This window comes from Monodelphis domestica, chromosome 1 (genome assembly GCF_027887165.1).
Source record: "Monodelphis domestica isolate mMonDom1 chromosome 1, mMonDom1.pri, whole genome shotgun sequence".
Taxonomy (NCBI): Eukaryota; Metazoa; Chordata; class Mammalia; order Didelphimorphia; family Didelphidae; genus Monodelphis; species Monodelphis domestica.
In genome coordinates, this window is record NC_077227.1 from 583,342,839 (window position 1) to 583,363,509 (window position 20,671).

At 35.1% G+C, this 20,671-nt stretch overlaps 1 protein-coding gene across 1 annotated transcript in view; it reads left to right on the forward strand.

Moving 5' to 3' along the window:
- The window catches only part of ADAM9 (ADAM metallopeptidase domain 9), a 113,741-nt gene that overhangs the window by 61,109 nt on the left and 31,961 nt on the right, over positions 1 to 20,671 (forward strand). Inside the window, exons 13-15 of the mRNA XM_007476371.3 lie at positions 9,809 to 9,901; positions 10,564 to 10,759; positions 15,531 to 15,636. Coding sequence (XP_007476433.2) covers positions 9,809 to 9,901; positions 10,564 to 10,759; positions 15,531 to 15,636 — 395 coding nt within the window. The remainder of the gene's footprint in view (positions 1 to 9,808; positions 9,902 to 10,563; positions 10,760 to 15,530; positions 15,637 to 20,671) is intronic.

Consider the following 20,671-nt stretch of genomic DNA (forward strand, 5'->3'; position numbering starts at 1 on the left):
GCCATCAAAGAACTTATATTGTTTAAGGCATGGTTGAGAAATAGATGTCCATAAATAGCTTATAGAAGAGAGAATAAAACAAGTGTGAGGATTATAGTTTTAGTCAAAATGCCTTGAGATATTTAGGGAAGGCAGGATCATTTTCACATAAGAGGTTCAGGGAAATTTTACGTAGGATGTAGCACCTAAGCTGGACTTTGGAGGAATAGAAGGAGTCTAATAAGTAAAAGCTGAGAGGTTGGAGGAAATAGGAAGAAATTTGTTTTAGGCATGGGTAAAAGCATAATATGGAGATAGGAGAAGGACAGATGAGGAGAAAAGATATGGAGGATAGTTTAGTTTGTGTGAAATGTAGATGATATGAATGGGAGTGGTATGAGATGAGACTGGAAAAGCAGATGAAGCAAATTGGAGGTCAGGAGTTCATACTTTATAGATTATGAGGAATCATCAAAGGATTTTGAATAAAGGAATAATCTGATTGTTATAGTAGACTTGCAAGATTCTGTGGGGGAAAAGGATGTGTGAAGTTCTAAGCGTGGGTGGGTGCAGTAAGAATGAAAAGAGCTGAATTAATGAATACATAAACAAGCATTTATTTAGTAGTTACTGTATTAGCCACCAGCCACTGTACTAAGTTCTAGAGTACAAATGTAAATGTGAAGATAGTTCCTACCCACAAGGATATCATAATCTAAATCAACACATTGAGGAGTAGTGACCAAGGAGGGAATGATTTGATTTGGAAAAGTATGAGCATGGTAAGTAGAGCTAAAGGGAAGTATATTGATATACCATTTCCCATGGCAATGTTAGTACTGATTTTATTATAGTTTCATAATTAGAAAATTGCATAATTACATGCAAAAGGCTCATGGACTGAGAGCTGGAAAGAACTTTTGGCCTCTCTGATCTAAGCCCCTCACTTTTCAGATGAAGTGGCAAAGTTGTTGGTGAGGTGATATCTGGAGAGTCAAATGTGGCTGGAGCTAGGCTAGAGATGATAGGCCTATTAGGCAATTACCAGTCAGGATAGTAGAAGGGGTACTAATCTGTACTTTCTTTTGCTTTCTTCTGGCATTAAAAAAAATATTTCTTTGACCTCCTTTTTTTTTTTGTCATCACTATTGCTACCTTCCTTCTCTCTTGACCTGGTTCTACAACTATCCGCATTGTGGGTCTCCACCATATATATTTTTTTAGTCAGAGAATTTTGTTTTTTTTCCTCTTTGTTGCTTCTCTTTTAATTTTAGTTGCATTGGTTCTGTTTGTACAAAACCGTTTCTAATTTAGTGTAATCAAAATTATTCATTTTATATCTTGTGAAGTTCTGTCTCTTGCTTGGTTTTAAATTCTTTCCTTCCCCATAGATCTGACAGGTATACTATACTCTTCCATGTTCACCTAATTTACTACTATTGCTCTTTATGTTTAAATCATATGCCCATTTTGAACATATTTTGGTATATAGGGTATGAGATATTGACCTAAACCTAATTCTTGCCATATAGTTTTCCAATTTTCCCAGAAGTTTTTGTCAAATAGTTTGTGTTTATTGAACACAAGATTGCTGAGGTTATTTACCCCTAGTCTATTCCATTGAATCTCCCTTCTATCCCTTAGCCAGTACCAGATTGTTTTGATGATCACTGCTTTATAGTACAGTTTTAAGATCTGCTAGTCTCCCATCCTTCACATTTTTTTCATTAGTTCCCTTGTTATTCTTTATCTTTTGTTCTTCCAGATTAATTTTGTTATAATTTTTTCTAATTCTTTAAAAAAGTTTTTTGGCAGTTCGATAGATATGGCACTGAATAAGTAAATTAACTTAGGTACTACTGTTCTTATTGAGAAACCTTCTAGTTTATCCCCATTACAGAGACTAGCTGTTTGTTTTAGATAGATGTTATTGCCCATTTTAAGAAATGATCTAAGTTTTATATTGTTTTTAATAGGAATGGGTGTTATATTTTATCAAAAGTTTTCTGGCTCTAATGAGATAATCATATGATTTCTGTTAGTTTCATTATTTTTTTTAATGTGGTCCATTATATTGATAGTTTTCCTAATATCAAACCAACCCTGCATTCCTGGTATAAATTCTACCTTGTCATAATGCATGATCTCTGTGATATATTGCTGTAAACTCTTAGGTAATATTTTATTTAACATTCTTGCATCAATATGCATTAGTGAAATTGGTATATAGTTTTCTTTCTCTGATTTTGTTCTTCCTGGTTTAGGAATCTGCCACCATATTTTTTTTTTAAATAAAAGGAATTGATAAGACCACCTTTTTTTACAAATAATTTATATAGTATTGAAAATAATTACTTGAATGTGTGGTAGAATTCACTTGTGAATCCATCTGACCCTATGGGTTTTTTTCTTTGGGAGTTCATTGGTGATTTGTTTAATTTCTTTTGCTTAGGTAGGGTTATTTAAACATTATCATTCCTCTTCTGTTAATCTGGACATTTTTTACTTTTGTAAATATTTATCTATTTCACTTTGATTGTCAGATTTATTAATGTGTTTGCAAAATAGCTCCTATTAATTGTTTTAATTTCATTCTTTTCATTTTTAATGTTGGTCATTTGATTTTTTTTAATCAAATCAAACAATGGTTTATCTATTTTATTGTTCCCCTCCTTTATAATTGGTTCTTCTCATTTCTTAGTTCCATGTTTTTTTTCAACTTTATTAATGCCTCCTTTGATTTTCAGATTTTCCAACTTGATGTTTAATTGGGGGTCTGTCAGTTTATTTTTCTAGTTTTCCAGCTTCATGCCCAGTTTGTTGATCTTCTCTTTCTCAATCTCAATTCTCAATTGTTAGCCTCTAGAGTTACAAATTTTTCCCTAAGTACTGTTTTGGTACCATCTCATATTTTGGAATGTTGTCTTTTTATTATCATTCTCTTTAATGAAATTATTGATTGTTTCTGTGATTTGTTCTTTGATCCACTAATTCTTTAGGATTATATTATTGAGTTTCTCATTAATTTTTATCTATATTTTTATAGCTCTTTGAATGCAATTTTTTTGCATTATGATTTGAAAAGGTTGCATTTACTATTTCTGCTTTTATGCATTTGGTTGTTAGTGTTAGTTTTTTTGCCCTAGTATATGGTCATTTTTTGTATAGATGCCATAAGCCCCTGAGAGGGAGGTATTCTCACTTTCTACTTTTCTATTCCCATCTAATTTTTCCCCAGAGATCTATCATATCTTTGTTTTCTAAAATTCTGTTCACCTCCTTAATTTCTTATTTATTTGTTGGTTAGATTTTTCTCATTCCGAAAGGGGAAAGTCTAGGTCTCCTTTTGGTACAGTTTTTACTGCCTATTTTCTTCTGTAATTCATTTAGCTTCTCTTTTAAGAATTTGGAAGCTATGCCATTTGGTACATATATATTTAGTATTAATATTTCTTCATTGTTTAGGATACTTTTTATTAAGATATGCAGTTTCCTTCCTTGTCTCTTTTAATTAGATATTTTTTTAAACTCTTACTTTTTGTCTTAGAAATTGATATGAGTATTGGTTCCAGTGATATTGGTTCCAATGCAGTAAGGATTAGGCAATTGGGGTAAATTGACTTTTCAGGGTCACACAGCTGTCTGAAGTCAGATTTGAACCCAGGACATTTCTTCTGTGTGTGTGTGTCTTTCTGCTTCAGATGTGTTTCCTGTAAACAGCTTATTGAAGAATTCTAATTTTTAATCCACTCTGCTATCTGCTTCCATTTTATGGGCAAGTTCATCCCATTAGCATTTATAGTTATGATTACTTTCCCCTCTTCATTCTCTGACCTTTTACCCTTTCCCTTCACACAAATGTTTTGCCATTGATCACTGCCTTCATCAGTTCACCCTCCCCTTATCAGTCCCTTGACTCTTTTTTTATTACCCTCCTCTCCTACTCCCTTATAGGTTCTGATAGATTTCTATACTCAACTGAGTGTGAATGTTATTCTTTCTTTGAGCCAATTCCAATGTGAGTAAAGTTCAAATGTTGGCCCCCTCCCAAATTCCCCTTTACTGTCTTGACTTCTTTTGTGCCCTCTCTTATGAGATAATTTATCTCATTTTTCCGCTCTTCTTCACTCTTCTCCTGTTGCATTCCTCTTCACCCTTAATTCTGATTTGTTTGTTTTTTATAGCATCCACCATATTCAATTCATTCTGGTTCCCTGTGTTTATGTATGCTCCTTTGAATTGCCCTAATAGTGAATTTCATAAGAGTTATCAGTATCATAATATCCTGTAGGAATGTAAACAGCTTAATCTTATTGAATCCCTTAAATTTTTCTCTTTCCTGTTTACCTTCTTATGCTTATCTTTAGTTTTTTACTTGAACATTACATTTTTTGTTCAGCTCTGGTCTTTTCATTAGGAATGCTTGGAAGTCTTTAAAGAACCATTATTTCCCCTTCAGGAACATATTATTAGTTTCTTTGCTTAGATGATTCTTAGCTGTAATCCTGCCTCCTTCACCTTCTAAAACAAACATTTCCAAGCTCTCCAGTCTTTTATTGTAGAAGCTGCTAATGTCTGGAGTAATCCAGGTTTTGGTTTTATGATAATTGAATTGTTTCTTTCTGGCTGTTTGCAATATTTTCCCTTGACCTGGGAGCTCTGGAATTTGATTATAATATTCTGGGGGGGGGGTTAATTTTGGGATGTCTTTCAAGGAGGTGATCAGTATATTCTTTCAGTTTCTATTTTCTCCTCTTATAAAGAGTATCAGGGCTGTTTTCCTTGATAATTTCTTATAATTTGATGTCCAGGCTCTTTTTTTGATCATGACTTTCAGGCAGTCCTACAATTCTTAAATTATCTCTCTTGGTTCTATTTTCCAAATCAGTTTGTTGTTTTTTTCAGTGATAGTTCATGTCTTCAATTCTTTTGACTTAATTTTATTTCTTTATGTCTCATGGAGTTATTAGCCCAATTCCATTTTTTAGGTAATTGTTCATTAAGCTTTTGTACTTCCTTTTCTGTTTGATCAGTTCTTTTAAAAGTAATTTAATTTTTATACTTTACTTTACCAATTACATGTACTAACAAATTTGCAAATAAAATTTTCAAAGTTATATTATTCAAACTGATTCCCTCCTCCATCACAGAGTTGGCAGACAATTTAGTCCTGGTTATACATGTATTATCATGCAAAACATTTCCATATTGTTCATTTTTGTAAGAGAATAATCATGTAAAACTCAAACCCCAAAATAACCTAAATAAACTAAAATAAAAAATCGCATGTTTTGATCTACATTTTAACTCCCAGCAGTTCTTTCTCTGGGGTTAGATAGCATTCTTAGTCTTAAGTTCCTCAGAACCTGGATCATTGTATTGTTGAGAGTAGCATCATCTGTTTGTATAAGTCTTTCTAGCTTTTTCTGAAATTATTCTGTGCATCATTCCTTGCAGCACAATATATTGTTTTCCATTACCATCATATACCATAATTTATCTAGCCATTCCTTAGTTGATTGACATCTCTTCAATTTCCAATTCTTTGCCACCACAAAAAGAAAAACTATAAATATTTTTGTACAAGAAGGTTCTTCCCTCCTTTTTTTCTTTTTTAAAGTTTCTTTGGGATACATGCCTAGTGGTATTACTGGATCAGAGGATATGCATTGTTTTATAGCCCTTTGGGCATAGTTCCAAATTTTTCTCCAGAATGGTTGGATCAATTTACAACTCCATGAGGAGTGCATTATTGTTCTAATTTTGCCACATTCCCAACTACATTTATCGCTTTACTGCAGGACTACATTGGGCATGGTAGCTTCAAATGCCTTGATGCCTGTGGAGTTTTACCAGGTGTAGGTGCCTTGTAGGCCTGGCTGGGGGATTGGTGCCTGGCTACAGATTATGGAAACCTTACCAATGAATATAGGAGCCATGGTAAAGGAGCACTGTATATTATTGACTTGCTGGGATGCCGCCTACTCTATATTGTGTTCCTCTCTTAACTCAGTGAGATAGATTTTTCCTGCTGACCTTTTACATTGTCTTGAATTTGAATATGGATTCATCCTGTCTTTTTGTTCTGCTGCTCCAGAATTCATTTTGAGGCTTTTAAAAATAATTGGTGGTATATTTGGGAAAGTCTGTTATCATTAAAATTTGAGGGGAAACTGAGGCAGGTAGAAATTAGTTTACTCTATAAGTATTTTATTTTTAGAGGTTTATTTAAGATAAGGAATTTAGGAAAATACAAGTTAGAAAGGCACATGCTAGGTGGGCCGAGAGGCCCACTCAATCCTCACCTACATCATGAGAGAACCCTCTGCTTGCAAGCTGAAACAGGAAGAGAGAAGTTCCATACGCAGAGAACTCCTTTAAATAATAATTTGTGATCTCGCCCATGTGAGAATTCAGTGCGATTACAAAGCATTCTGGGAAATGAGCAAGGACTTCTGGGAAATGGAGTCCCAGGTTCAAGTCTCCATTTTTACAGGTTCACAGATTCTTTCCTTAATCCATCATTTTGATGCCAGAAGTCCTGGTGATATAGTTCTACACCAGTGAAGTGTGTGTATATATTTAGCCTTCCTTGGTCTTTTTGGACAAGAATAGTGAGTTTTATACACACTTCTGCCCTTCAGGTATATTTTAGGATTCCTAATTTTTTAAAAGTCTCTCACTTCTTTTAGAAGGCATTAAAGTTCTGAAGGAATGTTTATCTCTTCTCTATAATTAAATTGTTTACATCACATCATCTTAGAGCTCCTTTCAATTGCTTAAACATTTATCATTTTAGGTTTCTTGAGATTCTTATGTATATATTTCAAAGCTCTTACTTTGCTATGGTCTTTTCATCAGAAGTTCTTGAGAAGTTCTCTATTCATTTAATGGAGATCCTTTACTCGCTTTTCTTCCTCCCATGGGATTATACTCAGCTTTGCAAGGTAATATATTCTTGCTTGTAAGTCTATCTTATGTCTATTGGAATATTGTATTGTGAGATCTTTCATTTATATTGCAAGCTGCCAGGTCTCATGTGATCCTGACTAGTCCCTTGATACATGAAAGTCTTCTTTCCTGGATGATTATTGTATTTTTCCTTTGACAAGGGAGCCTTGATTTTTACTATGGCATGCTTGATACTTTTCCTTTTGGGGTTCCTTTCAAGAGGTAATTGACAGATCCTTCTATCTTTATTCTGGTTCTAATAGAAAGAGACAGTTTTCATTTATGATTTCTTGAAATATAGTGTCTAGTGCTATTGCTGAAGTTGTGAACTAATCTAGGCATTCTGGAGAGCAGTTTGGAACCAGGCCCAAAGGGTTTTGAAACTGTATACTTTTTGATCTAGCCATATCACTGCTAGGACTATATCCCATAGAGATCCAAAATAAGAGAAAAATGGCCTATTCATTCAAAAATATTTATAGCAGCCCTTTTTGTGTTGGCAAAGAACTGGAAATCTAGGGGGCCTCAATCTGTTGGAGAATGCTCAAAAAAGTTGTACATGATTGTGATGGAATACTATTGTGGTATAAGAAATGGTGAGCCAGATGATTTCAGAAAAACTTGGAAAAATTTACATGAATTGATGCAGTTTGAAGTGAGAACATGGTATGTAGTAACAGCAATCTTATGATGAACTGTGAATGACTTAGCTATTCTTTGCAATACAGTGATCAAGACAATCCTTAAAGACTCATGATGAAAAAAATATCATCTGCTTCCAAAGAGAGCCAGTGCAGACAAAAAGCATTCTATATTTTACATTCTTCAGGGGTTTTTTTGGTTTGAGTTTTCTTCCACAAAATAACTAATATGGGAAAATATTTTACATGATTGCACATATAAAATCTGTATCAGATTATTTACCTTCCCAGGGATGTGGGAGAAGAGGCAGAAAGGGAAGAAAAGAGTTTTGAACTTTGAAATTTAAAAAAAGGAATGTTAAAAATTGTTTTACATGTAATTGATGAAAAACCATTTCTATAGATTTAGAGTCCATGCTTTTAAAAATCCATTATTTTCAAGGAGATTTATGTTTCTTAAAATTATCTCTCATTGACCTATTTTCTAGGTCAGTCCTTTTGACACCAGATAGTTTTCATCTTTTCTATTTTTTCCATATTTTGATTTTTAAAAAAAAAATTCTTACTGCTTTACGGAGCTATTGATTTCTCCTTAATCTCTCCTAGTTTTCTGGGATTCCATTTCTTGGGTAAGGTGTACCACTTCTCTTCTAATCTACATATTTGTTCCTTTCATTTCTTCCCTCAAGAACTTTTATTTTCTCATTTATTTTTTATCTCGTTTTATTTCTCAGTATTCATGTAGTCCTTGTGGAAAATTTTCTATTGAATTTTTGTTTGCTCTTGTTTAGTTCTTTTCCCTTTCTTTGATGGGGGTGGGTGGGAAGGTTTGGTGTTTTCTTTGATGCACTAATTTCTTCAGCTTTTTTTTCTAAATTGAAACTTTGTGCCCAAGCTAGGTTCTACCCTCTACTGTACTTTTGTTGACATGGTTAGCTATGGCTGGCTTTACCATGAGTCTTCAGAGTTTTTGCACTGATTTAATGTATTTCAGGATTAACCTTCCCTGGGTCTTTGAGGTTCTGAGCATTGTTTCTTCAGGACCCTCTCTGGCATCTCAGGTTAGGTTGATGAGGGCCTTAGAATCCCTGGGCATGGGCTATCCTAGTCTTAATTGCCATGGTATTTATTGATGAGCACTATGCCAATCTGTACCACACTGGCAGCTGCCTGTTGTTGTTCCCTGGTACTTCCCAGGCTGCTGGGACTTTGCCATGGGAGTCTTCTACTTTGTTGCCTCTGCTTCCTTCTGACAAAAAGTTTTTCAGGGCACCAGTGAACCATCTCTGGTCATGCTGGTGTTCTAGTGCTACTTTCAGATACCTTTTTGTGCTATTTTTGGATAGAAAATGCCGTTTACTGTAATTTCTGGATATCTTGACCATTCATTCTGGAGCAAACATCAAGAGTTTTGCCTATTTAGGTTTGGGAGAACTAGGCAGTTTGCTTCCTTTTCATGCAGACATCTTGGCAAGAAATCCTTCATGGTAGTCTTTTAATTGATCTCTGTAGCCAGCTTCTTTCTCTTCAAGCCACCAAGCTGCTTAAGTGACACTTGTAATGCTCAGGTTTGACTGTGTCACTCCTTGCCAAGAACTTCAGGGGTTTCCTGTTGATTCTAAGATAAAATACAAAAAGAAAAAATTGGTAACATTAAGGCAGTTACTACCTGCTAAAATGCAAATACCCTTGAAGGAGCAACCACACATTAAGCCATCAATGAGTTTCCAATATCCTTCCCATATGAGACAACAACTGAGAACAGACATGAGAGAGGAGTAAGATGGGCCAGGGCACAGGAACTCATTACCAAAGTGAGGTAAAAAATAAAACAAAACAAGATGAAGAATATGGAAGAGGTCATTAAGAAGCTAAGAGATGCAGAAGGGTCATAGAAAAGTCACTTTTAAGAAATTAGAAAGCTGAAATCTATAAATAATAGGGACTAGCTGCTAATTGAAGTTATTTTTGAAGAGTTTTGATAATAGTGGTGAAGGTAATATCCTGATTATAGATATTAATATGATATTTTTGTGATTTTATAGTATTATATTGCTTGTAAAACCCAAGTTAAATCCAAGGGGTTGAAAATAGTTTCTGTCTTAATAGTACTTAATATCTTCAGGTTAGGAGGATGAAAAATGGCATCTCATTGAATTATTTACATAGTTATTAATAGTCAGTGTTGGTACTGTTGACCTATCTCTTTACTGACAGCCAATTTATATCATCTACAGGAATGTGAATTGGACCCTTGCTGTGAGCCAAGTACTTGTAAGCTTAAATCAGGTGCTGAATGTGCATATGGTGACTGTTGTAAAAATTGTCGGGTAAGGAAGCTTTTTTCTTGCTTGAAAAATAAAAATATCAGTCCTTTACCTTCTGAAATAATCTAGTTAGGGAATACTTGTTGGGTGATTAGGAAAAAAAGACATATTGGCCATATTGAATTCTATTCTATTGTATATTTGTGACATTGAATAATTTTCCCATGGCAAATGCCCTGAGTATAGTTGATCAGTCATTCAACAAGCTCTTACTGAGTGCCTAAAAACTGTAATTCTATCCCTGGGCCCCTGTTCTGTCACTTTCACTGCATAGTTGAAAGAGTACACAGTGTTGAATGGTTGTTATATGTGGTTTTTTGTTGCTATGATAAAATCATATGCACCTAGGTGGGTCCTTGGAAAGTAAATTCAATCTGCCACTAGGACTATACTATTTCTCATATATTATACTATTTCTATCTAGTATACTATACTATACTATACTATACTATACTATACTATACTATACTATACTATACTATACTATACTATTTCTAGCATAGTAGATTCTCCTATAGCCTACATTTCTACCAGCATTTCTAGAGTCACCTCTGTGCTGTAATAGAATGACTTTTGTGGAGTTATTGCATAAAATGTGTCAAACTTTGATTTATTTATTGAAATTGAACAAATATATTTGTTTGATTTGAATTTTGTTTCTTCAGTTCCTTCCAGGAGGTACTCTATGCCGGCCAAGTGCCAATGAGTGTGATCTTCCAGAGTATTGCAATGGTTCTTCACAGTTCTGTCAGCTAGATGTTTATATTCAAAATGGATATCCATGCCATAAAAATAAAGCTTATTGTTACAGTGGCATGTGTCAGTTTTATGATGCTCAGTGTCAAGTCATCTTTGGCTCAAGTAAGACTTAATTAGAAAATGTTTTGAATAGCATAATTTTTAAGTTCGTATTTAATTTGTCAAACTGAAATAGGTCTAATTTTAATTTTGTAACCTTCCTTGGTGTGAGGATTAATTGTCATTTACTTGTGCTTATGCATTTACTTTGTTGAAGTGTTATGATCAAATGCTTAGCTACCTAGGCTCTAGAGTGAGAAGCTCTGTAGGAACATATATCTAATTAGCATAGCAGTTCATGAAAGCTAAAAAATGCTCACTACCATTCTGGAATTCACTAACATCCAGTCTTCATGTTCCTTTTACTAAAATGATTGATGTAATATGTAAGATTGTAATATTTATTTTTATTTTAAAAGGTTGGATTCATAAGACAAGAGAGGTACTTTGGCAGTATAAGAGGGAAAAGTATGAAACTGGCCCTAAATTTAATAATTTTATTTAATAAAAAAGTAGAGAAAAAGGATGGTAAGAGAGACTACTTTCCTTGTTGTTCCATTGAGCTTGTTATTCTGTAGTCGACGTGAGATGATAATAAACTTTGAGGACTCTTCAAGTTATAGATCTGTGATTCTGTGATTTATAAACTTTTTTTCTGTAAACAGCCTGTTTACATATTAACTATAAGAGAATGTTTGAAACAAGCTATAGTGAAATATTATTATTAAACACAGATTACAATATATATTATTACACTGAGTCCTGCTTCATTAGTCTACTCTGGCTATATTAAAAGGGGTCAGAGACCTTAGATTGTGACCCTCAGATTTTTCTAGCAATTTAGCTTTGACTTAAAACAAAAAGTCAGAATCTTAGTATGAATGTTCCCTCCAGATATGCAGATTGCAGACCATCCAAGGCTGTTTGTTTTGTGCAGCTCTTATCAGTGTCCTATCACAGGTTTGCCACAAAGGATCTGTCCAAATGTTGGAGGCCTTCAATTTTTCTTGATATCACAAGGGTACTAGTGGAGTACCTTGGCTATACATTTGTCTTCTCTCACCATATGATTGATTAATACACCTCTTTTGATCATAAAATTAATCTTTTATTTCTGTTCTTTTAAAAATTTCCTCACCTGTCATATGTTGCAATTTACTCATTTAAAAAAAAGTTTATTTTTTGCAAAGTCTAGTTGGAAGATTTCTTTGATACTTTTTGTTTTTTTCTTCATGAAACAGAAAAATGCTGTAATTTTATTCAAACAAAAAAACCCCACAAATCTCCTGGATACCTTCTAGGTAGAATTTGCAACAAAGTGAATTCTCTTAATTAACTCTAGTGTACATCTTCTCCATCTCTCTGAGATTCTTTTGGTCAGAAGAGCAAAGCTTTTACTTGTCCTTTATGAAGACAAATTCCTAGACAATTTACTGCTGACGTACATTAATCTCAATAATAAAGCATGACACAGAAAAGCAGGGATTGCGCACTGTTTGACATGCCTGACTATTAACTATTAAACTGCCTAGTTTTGCTGAAATGGGGAATCCCCTTTCAGTTTTCCCAGAGAGAGCTTTACTCATATGACCTCAGCCTTTAATCTGGAATTTTAGCTCTTGTCCTGAGGCCCTGTACTCTTTATTAATACTCTATCTTGGTGTCCCATCTCTGATCAAAGTGCACTCCAACCATGTCCATGCCTTCCTGTCATGAACATTTTCCTTTCCACCTATTATTTTGGAAACATTAATTAAATCAACATTGCCATCCTGGAAAGGATGTGTCACTTGCCCTATGATTCTAGTCACCATCTTTTTTCCTCCCCCAAATTAAAACATCTCATCCTAGTCAGCACTCCTCTCCTACATGTGTTAATCATCTCCTTGCTTTTTGTGTTTGTATCCCAAATGTTTAGTAATTACTTAATGAGTTCTCCTCTACACCCCAAAACTCTCTGATATGATGCCTCATTCTTTCTTCCTAAAAGATGAAAAGTGCCTGTCTTCTTCACCAAGTATTTACATGTACCCTTGATGCTACCTATTCCTTTCTGTTTCTCTGGTAGATTGTCCCCATGATCATTTCTCTGCTAATCTTAAATCTGTCTCTCATATCTTATTCCCTGAAACACATGGGGTTCCCCAATCCTTAAAAAACAAAACAAACAATCCCATATTCAACCATACCATCTTATCAAGTAATGCTTCTATATCAGTGGTGGCAAACCTTTTAAAGACTGGGGGAAGGGGCATGGAAGGGGGAAGTGCCCTTAGGGCCCAGCATGACCCATTGGAAATGTCCTCATTGAGTGTAAAGAAGGGGAAGGGAGTGGCCCAAGCACTGTGTTCTCCTCCAGCTCTACTGCCTGTGAGCTGCCCACCTAACCCCATGTGTGTTGCCACTAGGTGAAGGGGTATGTCATGTGAAAAAATGCTATCAGGCATGGTGGAGCAGAGAAGGGGAACAGCTCTGCCATCCCTCTACCTTCCTTGTAGTGAACTCTGGGAGAAGTGGGAGGGCAGCCACATGCCCACAGAGAGCACTCTGAGTGCCATCTTTGGCACTTGTGTCATAGGTTTGCCATTACTGTCCTATATCATAGCGCTCCTCCTTTTCAGTCACTCTTCTAGATAAAGGTATCCACTCATTGCCTCCACTTTCTCTTCTTTCATTTTTCAACCCTTTGTAAATCTGACTTTTGCTCAGCTGAAGCTAGTATTATCTCTTCACTGCCAAATTTCTTTCTTCCTTCTTTTTGAAATCTCTGTAGCCTTTTGATATTATTGACCACTTTTTCATCCTGGATACTTTATCTCTTTAAGTTTTTGCAACATTCTTCATTCTCTGACTTGGATAACCAGTTCTTAAGGTGTTTTTTTTGTTGTTGTTGTTGGTCTGTCCTTTTCTCTTGACCTGGGTTTACTCTGGGGATCTCTAGAATCTTTGGGTCTTATTTTTCCTACACTTTGTGTCTTGGCAATGCCGTCAGCTATTTTGAGTTCAGTAGTCATTTGTGCAGGTGATGGTAGACCCAGGGGATAGAGTGCTGGTCCTGAAGTCAGGAAGACTCATTTTTCTGAGGTCGAATCCAGCCTCAGACAAGAACTGTTATTAACTGGGCACATCATTTAATCCTACTTGCCTCAAGTTTCCTCATATGTCAAAAGAACTGGAGAAGGAAATGGCAAAGCATGCCAGTGTCTTTGCCAGGAAAACTCCAAATGAGGTCATTAAAAGTCATCCATGACTGAAAAACAAAATGCAAATCTCTGTATATAACCTTTCCTTGTCTCTTGAACTCCAATCCAAAATCAACTATGGGACATTTTTTCTTAAACCCTTACCTTCCATCTTAGAATCAATACTGTGTATTGGTTCCAAGGCAGAAGAGTGGTAAGGGCTAGGCAATAGGGGTTAAGTGACTTGCCCAGGGTCACTTAGCTAGAAAGTGTCTTGAGGCCATATTTGAACCCAGGATTTCCCATCTCTAGGCCTGGCTCTCAATCCACTGAGATACCCAGCTACCTCCTATGGGGCATTTTAAACTGGTTGTCCCATAGGCATCTCAAAGTCATCATATCCAAAATTACTCATCTTTTCTCCCAGATCCACTTCTATTCTAGACATCCCATTTAAGGACATCACAATCTTTTTAGGCACGTATGTTTAATCTTCACTGTTTTCTTGATCCCTCTTCGCCATGCTCATTTTCTGCCCTTCACCTTTGTGTAGAACTCATTCTGGATATTACAGGAAAAACAAAAGATTAAATACAATAGTGAACTGTATCCTCATGAAGCACATATTTTATAGAAGAGATTTAGACATAGCTCAAATTAATATTCAGTGATTTATAAGTGTATAAAAGAAGTACAAAGGTAGAGAAGGGGCTGATTATAAGGCATACCACTTTTGAAGAAGGCTTCCAGACAAGTTTAATTGAACAAGCATTTTAGCCTATTATGCAAGGTACCATGGTAATATTTAGAAATGAAAAGTGACAGTCTCTTCATTTAAGGAGGGCGGCTAGGTGGTATAGTGCACAGATGCTGAGAGTAGAAAGATAGACTCATCTTTCTGAATTCAGTTTTGGTCTCAGATACTTAATAGTTCTGTACATGTCACTTAACCATGTTTGCTTCAATTTCCTCATCTGTAAAATGACTTGGAGGAGGAAATGGCAAATCACTCCAGTATCTTTGCCAAGGAAACCCAAAATTGGTTATGAAGAATCAGATACAATTGTAAAACTACTGAACAACAGCACTTAAGGAGTTGACAGTCTGATAAGGAAGAACAAGCATAAATACAAATTAAGTATGTAAGCTATGTTGGGATAAGTAGAAAAGAGACAAATGGGCAAAATTTGTCAAAAAGTCTTGAGGAAAGAAAAGATCCCTTTAAGCTGGAGGGAATCAGGAAAACTTTAATGAAGGAGGAAAAGAGAACTTTCACTCAGGCTATGAAAGAAGAGAAAGATTTCAAAAAGTGGGATTATGGTGGTGCTATGATGTAGGATTCTGTTGTCTTTTTTTTTTTAATATCCCTAAGCATTAATTAAGCACCTATTTGTATTTAGTATATTGCTAAGCCCTGAGGATATAAATACAAAAGCTAGACTATTCTTCCCTGCAAAGGAGCCTTTGTTTTTATAGAGGGACTTATAGTCTTCTGGGAAAATGAATTCAGTTTAAGATATGTTGTGTTTGAGTTTTCATATCAAGGTAGGATACATCTGGCAGGCAGTTAGGAAAGGGGAAATGAGGCACTAGGGAAATTCCAGGAAAAACTCATTTCTTTATTAAGATCACTTTTTTCTCTTGTATTTTAGAAGCAAAAGCTGCTCCAAGGGATTGTTTTATTGATGTGAACTCTAAAGGTGACAGATTTGGCAATTGTGGTCACAATGGCAATGAATACAGAAAATGTTCCACTGGGTAAGTAGAGGTGAAGAAGTGATAAAATGTGGAAGACCTTAAGGCCCAATGTCAAATGCCAGAAGAAATGTATTAAATGTATAAATAGCTAATTGAAATTAGCTTCTACTGAACCTGTGGGTCATCAATTAAGTGACTCTAGGTATAGGAGTCATAGGGATGCATGGGAAGGAAGCCGATTCAGTAATCACCTGTATAGTACTAATTCATTACTCAAGATTTCTTCCATTAGCTCCAGAGAATCTAAAGACTAGATTTCAAAAGACCGGGTTTTATTTGTAATGTAGGTATTTATATTTTTAAAGCACTTTGCATAGTATTGCACTTAGTAGATGCTTAATAAATTCTTGTTGCCCTCTCCCTTATTCTACACCATCAATATGATTTCTAAGGCAGATTGCTTAAATAAATATAAGAAATAGTTGTAGTCTATACTCGCTTGGGAATTAGGAGATGTAGGTTTTATTTTTGGCTCTGCTACTAACTTAATGTGTTACTTTCTACAAGTCTTTTGAAACATTTAGGTTTTAAGTTTCTTATCTTCAAAAATCAGTGTTTGAAATAGGTGTCATTTGTGTTTTAACCTACTGTGATTCTAAGGAGTTAAATTTTTTTTGTGGGAGTTAGATCTCATTATAGTAAATAAATTGTAATGATTACAGTAGTATTAATAATAATTAGTAGGAGCAGCTAGGTGGCTCAATGGATAAGCAGCCAGTCCTAGAGATAGGAGGTCTTGGGTTCAAATTTGGCCTCAAGACACATCCTAGCTGTGTGACCTTGGACAAGTAAATCCCTGTTGCCTAACCCTTACAGCTCTCCTGCCTTGGAGCTGATACTTCATATTGATTCTAAGACAGAAGGTAAGAGTTTTAAAGAAGAAAGATAATGATAGCTAGTATATAAAGTGTTTTAAGGTTTGCAAAGCACTTTATATGTTATCTCATTTGATCCCATAGCTACCAATATGTGTGACTATGAATCCCCGAATGGCAAGGCCACATTGAGACTCTTTTGGTTTGTTTTGGTACACTCATGTTGGCTGTACACACAGGTTTTCAGAATCATACCTTCTTACATATTTGTTTCTGAACACAGTCCAGGAAAGGCCATAGTGTTATGACTTGGGCCATCTGGTCCTACTGTGATGAAGGGTTGGGGACAGAAGTAGATACACGCTGCGTCAATAAGGAGCTGGAATGGAGATCCGAAGCCACCTAGTGCAACCTCTTCATTTTTATAGTTGAGGAAACCGAGGGCAAGAAAAGTTATTTGCCTGATTGCAAGGTTAAAAAAAACAATAGCCAAACCAATTATGTGGACTTGGCCTCCTCATTGAAGTATGTTCTGAAGAACTGCTCTTGCTTATGAAATGCCAGCTTAGAATCAGTAAGAAAGTAACAAAAATTTAAGAAATAGTCTAACTCTGTAGCATCCATCCTAGGAATGGTTGTAGAAAAACTGGTTATTGATTTCACTTGACTTTTCCCCTCACAAGTTGGTGACATATCTTAACTCCTGTATCTCCCTGTTAGTAATAGACAGGGTTCTTCTACTCATGAACTTGTATAAATTTTTCTTTTGTGTTTTTGCTGATTCTTTATAGAAGGTTTTTTTTCCCCTTCCATTTTTAGATTGTCTTTGACATTCTCAAGAACAGAAGCTTGAGACCAAACAGCCCCTTGATATATTTTGTGGGATTCTCAGGGATTTTGCCCTTATTCTTTTCTTTTTTAAATTTATTTCTCTCTCTCTGTCGGTTTTTTTTTTTTTTGGTATTTAAGTACTTTTCCATGGTTCCATGGTTTATGTTCTCTCTCTTCCCTTTTCCCTCTCCCTTCCCAGGGACAACAAGCAATGCCACTGGGTTATGCATATATTATCACTCAATACCTATTCCCATATTCTTTTTCGTAATAGAGTAATCTTTTAAAAACCAAAACCCCACATCCAGTACCCATATAAAGAAGTGATAAGTTCTCAGACACTTTGCAGCTGTGTGACCCTGGGCAAGTCACTTAACCCCCATTTCCTAGCCCTTACCACTCTTCTGCCTTGGAGCCAATACACAGTATTGACACAGTATTGACACCAACACAGAAGGTAAGGGTTTTAATTTGAAAAAAAAAAGAAGAAAAAGTGATAAGTCAGATGTCTTCCTTCTGTGTTTCTACTCCCACAGTTCTTTCTTTCGATGTGGATAGCATTCTTTCTCAAAAGTCCCTTGGTATTGTCCTGGATCATTGGATTTGCTTTTAGTAGCAAAAGTCAATTACGTATTATTATCCAACAACATTTCAGTTTCTATGTATAATGTTCTTCTGGATTCTGTTCATTTCACTCTAAATGAGCCCACAGAGGTCTTTCCAGTTTGTATGGAAATCAAGCAATTTATTGTTCCTTATTGCACAATAATATTCCATCACCAGCTCATACCAGAATTTGTTCAGCCATACCCTAGTCGAGGAATGTCCCCTCATTTTCCATTTTTTTTTTGCCACCACGACGTGTGGCTATTGTACACTTGTTTTCCCCTATTATCTTTTTGGGATACAAACCCAGCAGTGGTATTGCTGGATCAAAGGGCATGCATTCTTTTAAAGCCCTTTGGGCATAATTCCAAATTGCCTTCCAGAGTGGTTAAATCAATTCACAACTCCACCAGCAATGTATTAGTGTTCCAGATTTACCCCATCCCCTCTAACATTTATTATTTTCCTTTACTGTTACATTGGCAAATCTGCTAGGTATGAGGTGAACCTCAGAGTTGTTTTGATTTGCATTTCTCTAATCAGGAGGGATATAGAATACTTTTTCATGTGATTATTGATAGTTTTGATTTCTTCATCTGAAAACTGCCTATTTATATCCTTTTACCTTGTCAATTGGGGAATGGCATCATTTCTTGTACATTTGGCTTAATTCCTTATATATTTGGGAAATTAGACCTTTGTCAGATAATTTTGCTATAAACATTTTTTTCCCAGTTTGTTCCTTCCCTTCTAATTTTGACTGCATTGGTTTTGTTTGTGCAAAACCTTTTTAATTTAATATAATAAAAATTATTCATTTTACATTTTATGTTCTCTATCACTTGCTTGATGTTAAATTCCTTCCCTTCTCATAGATCTGACAGGTATACTATTCCATGCTCTTAGATTTTTGGTTGGACTGTATATTAAATTGGTGGTCTCCAGGGATTTAATTTCTAAATCTCAAAATGAATTACTCAAGTAAATGGAATTTATGGTACTTTATTTTACATTAAAGGGAAGATATTAAGGAAGAATGAAAAGGGGGGAGAGAGAGACAGAGACACCTTTTTGTGGTTAAAATGGGTAGATCTACTTTAAGTACTGGGTTTATACTTTGGGGATCAAAATCTAAAAATAGACAGGGGATTACAATAAAGGAAGAGCTAAGTACCTTCATTTGTTATAATCAGGGGAGAGCTAAATCCAATCTTCACAATGCTCACCTAATTTATTTATGATTTCACTCTTTATATTTAAGTCATTTACCAATTTTGAATTTATCTTGATATAGGGTGTAAGATGTTGATCTAAATCTGATTTTTCCCCATGTTGTTTTCTAGTTTTCCCAGTAGATTTTATCAGATAGTGAGTTCTTGTCCCAAAAGCTGGGATCTTTGGGTTTATTGAATACTAGCATGCTATGGTCATTTGCCCTTAGTCTATTCCATTGATCCACCCTTCTATCTTAGCCAGTACCATATTATTTTGATGACTACTGCTTTGTAGTATAGTTTAAAATATGGTACTGCTAGGTCCCCATCCTTCACTTTTTTTCGTTAGTTCCCTTGATTTTCTTGGCCTTTTGTTCTTCCAAATGAACTTTGTTATAATTTTTTCTAATTCTATAAAAAAATTTTGGTAGTTTGATAGATATGGCACTGAATAAGTAAATTAGTTAGGATTGTCATTTTTATTATATTAGCTCATCATACCCATGAACAATTAATGTTTTTCCAATTGTTTAGATCTTGTTTTATTTGTGTGAAAGTGTTTTGTAGTTGTGTTCATATAATTCCTGTATTTGTCTTGGCAGAAAGATTTCCAAATATTTTATATTGTCTAGAGTGATTTTAAATGGAGTTTCTCTTTCTAACTCTTGCTGCTGATTTTTGTTAGAAATAATATAGAAATGCTGATGATTTATGTGGGTTTATTTTAGTATCCTGCAATTTGCTAAATTTTTGAATTATTTCATACTAGCTTTTTATTTGATTTTCCTGGATTCTCTAGGTATAGCATCATATCATCTGCAAAGAGTGAGAAAATTTTGCCCTTTTTAGAATTAATTAGAGACCCTAATTTAGACCTGAGTTCAGTGACTTGGTTCTTTTTCCAAAGATGTCTCAGAAACTTATTAGAGAATCAGAACCTAAGTCTATGTGTTGGCAGCATTCAGTAATAAATCAAGAAATATGTGAAGGGTTAAATTTTGTATGACCAAAACAGAATGAGGAAAATAAGGGAAAATTATTCATTCCAAATCTTGAGATTGCAAAACAAAAAAGAGAGACAGGCACTAGAGTTGCTGATAAACTGCAGGATCGCACAACAAGCAACATCTGGATGTCCTTGAAAACAGAATTTGTTATGGATAAAGAAAAGGACTTGCATCAATATTTTGTCATTTAGAGAACCACGGTAACTTTAATGGCAACATAACTGGTAAAGAGAAGCCAGAATTGTTTGATCAAAGGTATAAAAATTGAGGCAATTTAGGAGAAGTTTGTGTTCACTTGAAGGCCACTTGCATGTATTCAGTCTACTTCATGTCTCAATAAACTTTTCATTAGCTTGAGGTAGACACCTCACAGTCATGGCAACAAGATAGAGATTTCTGCAATGTATTTCAAATAAACTAGAATTATAATGCCTTTAAAAAAAAAAAAGCAGCTGCCACTAAGTATGCTGGGGGCAGCCATGTGGTGCAATGTGTTGGGCCTGAAATGAGGAAGACTCATCTAAGTTCAAATTTGGCCTCAACTTACTAGCTGTATGACCCT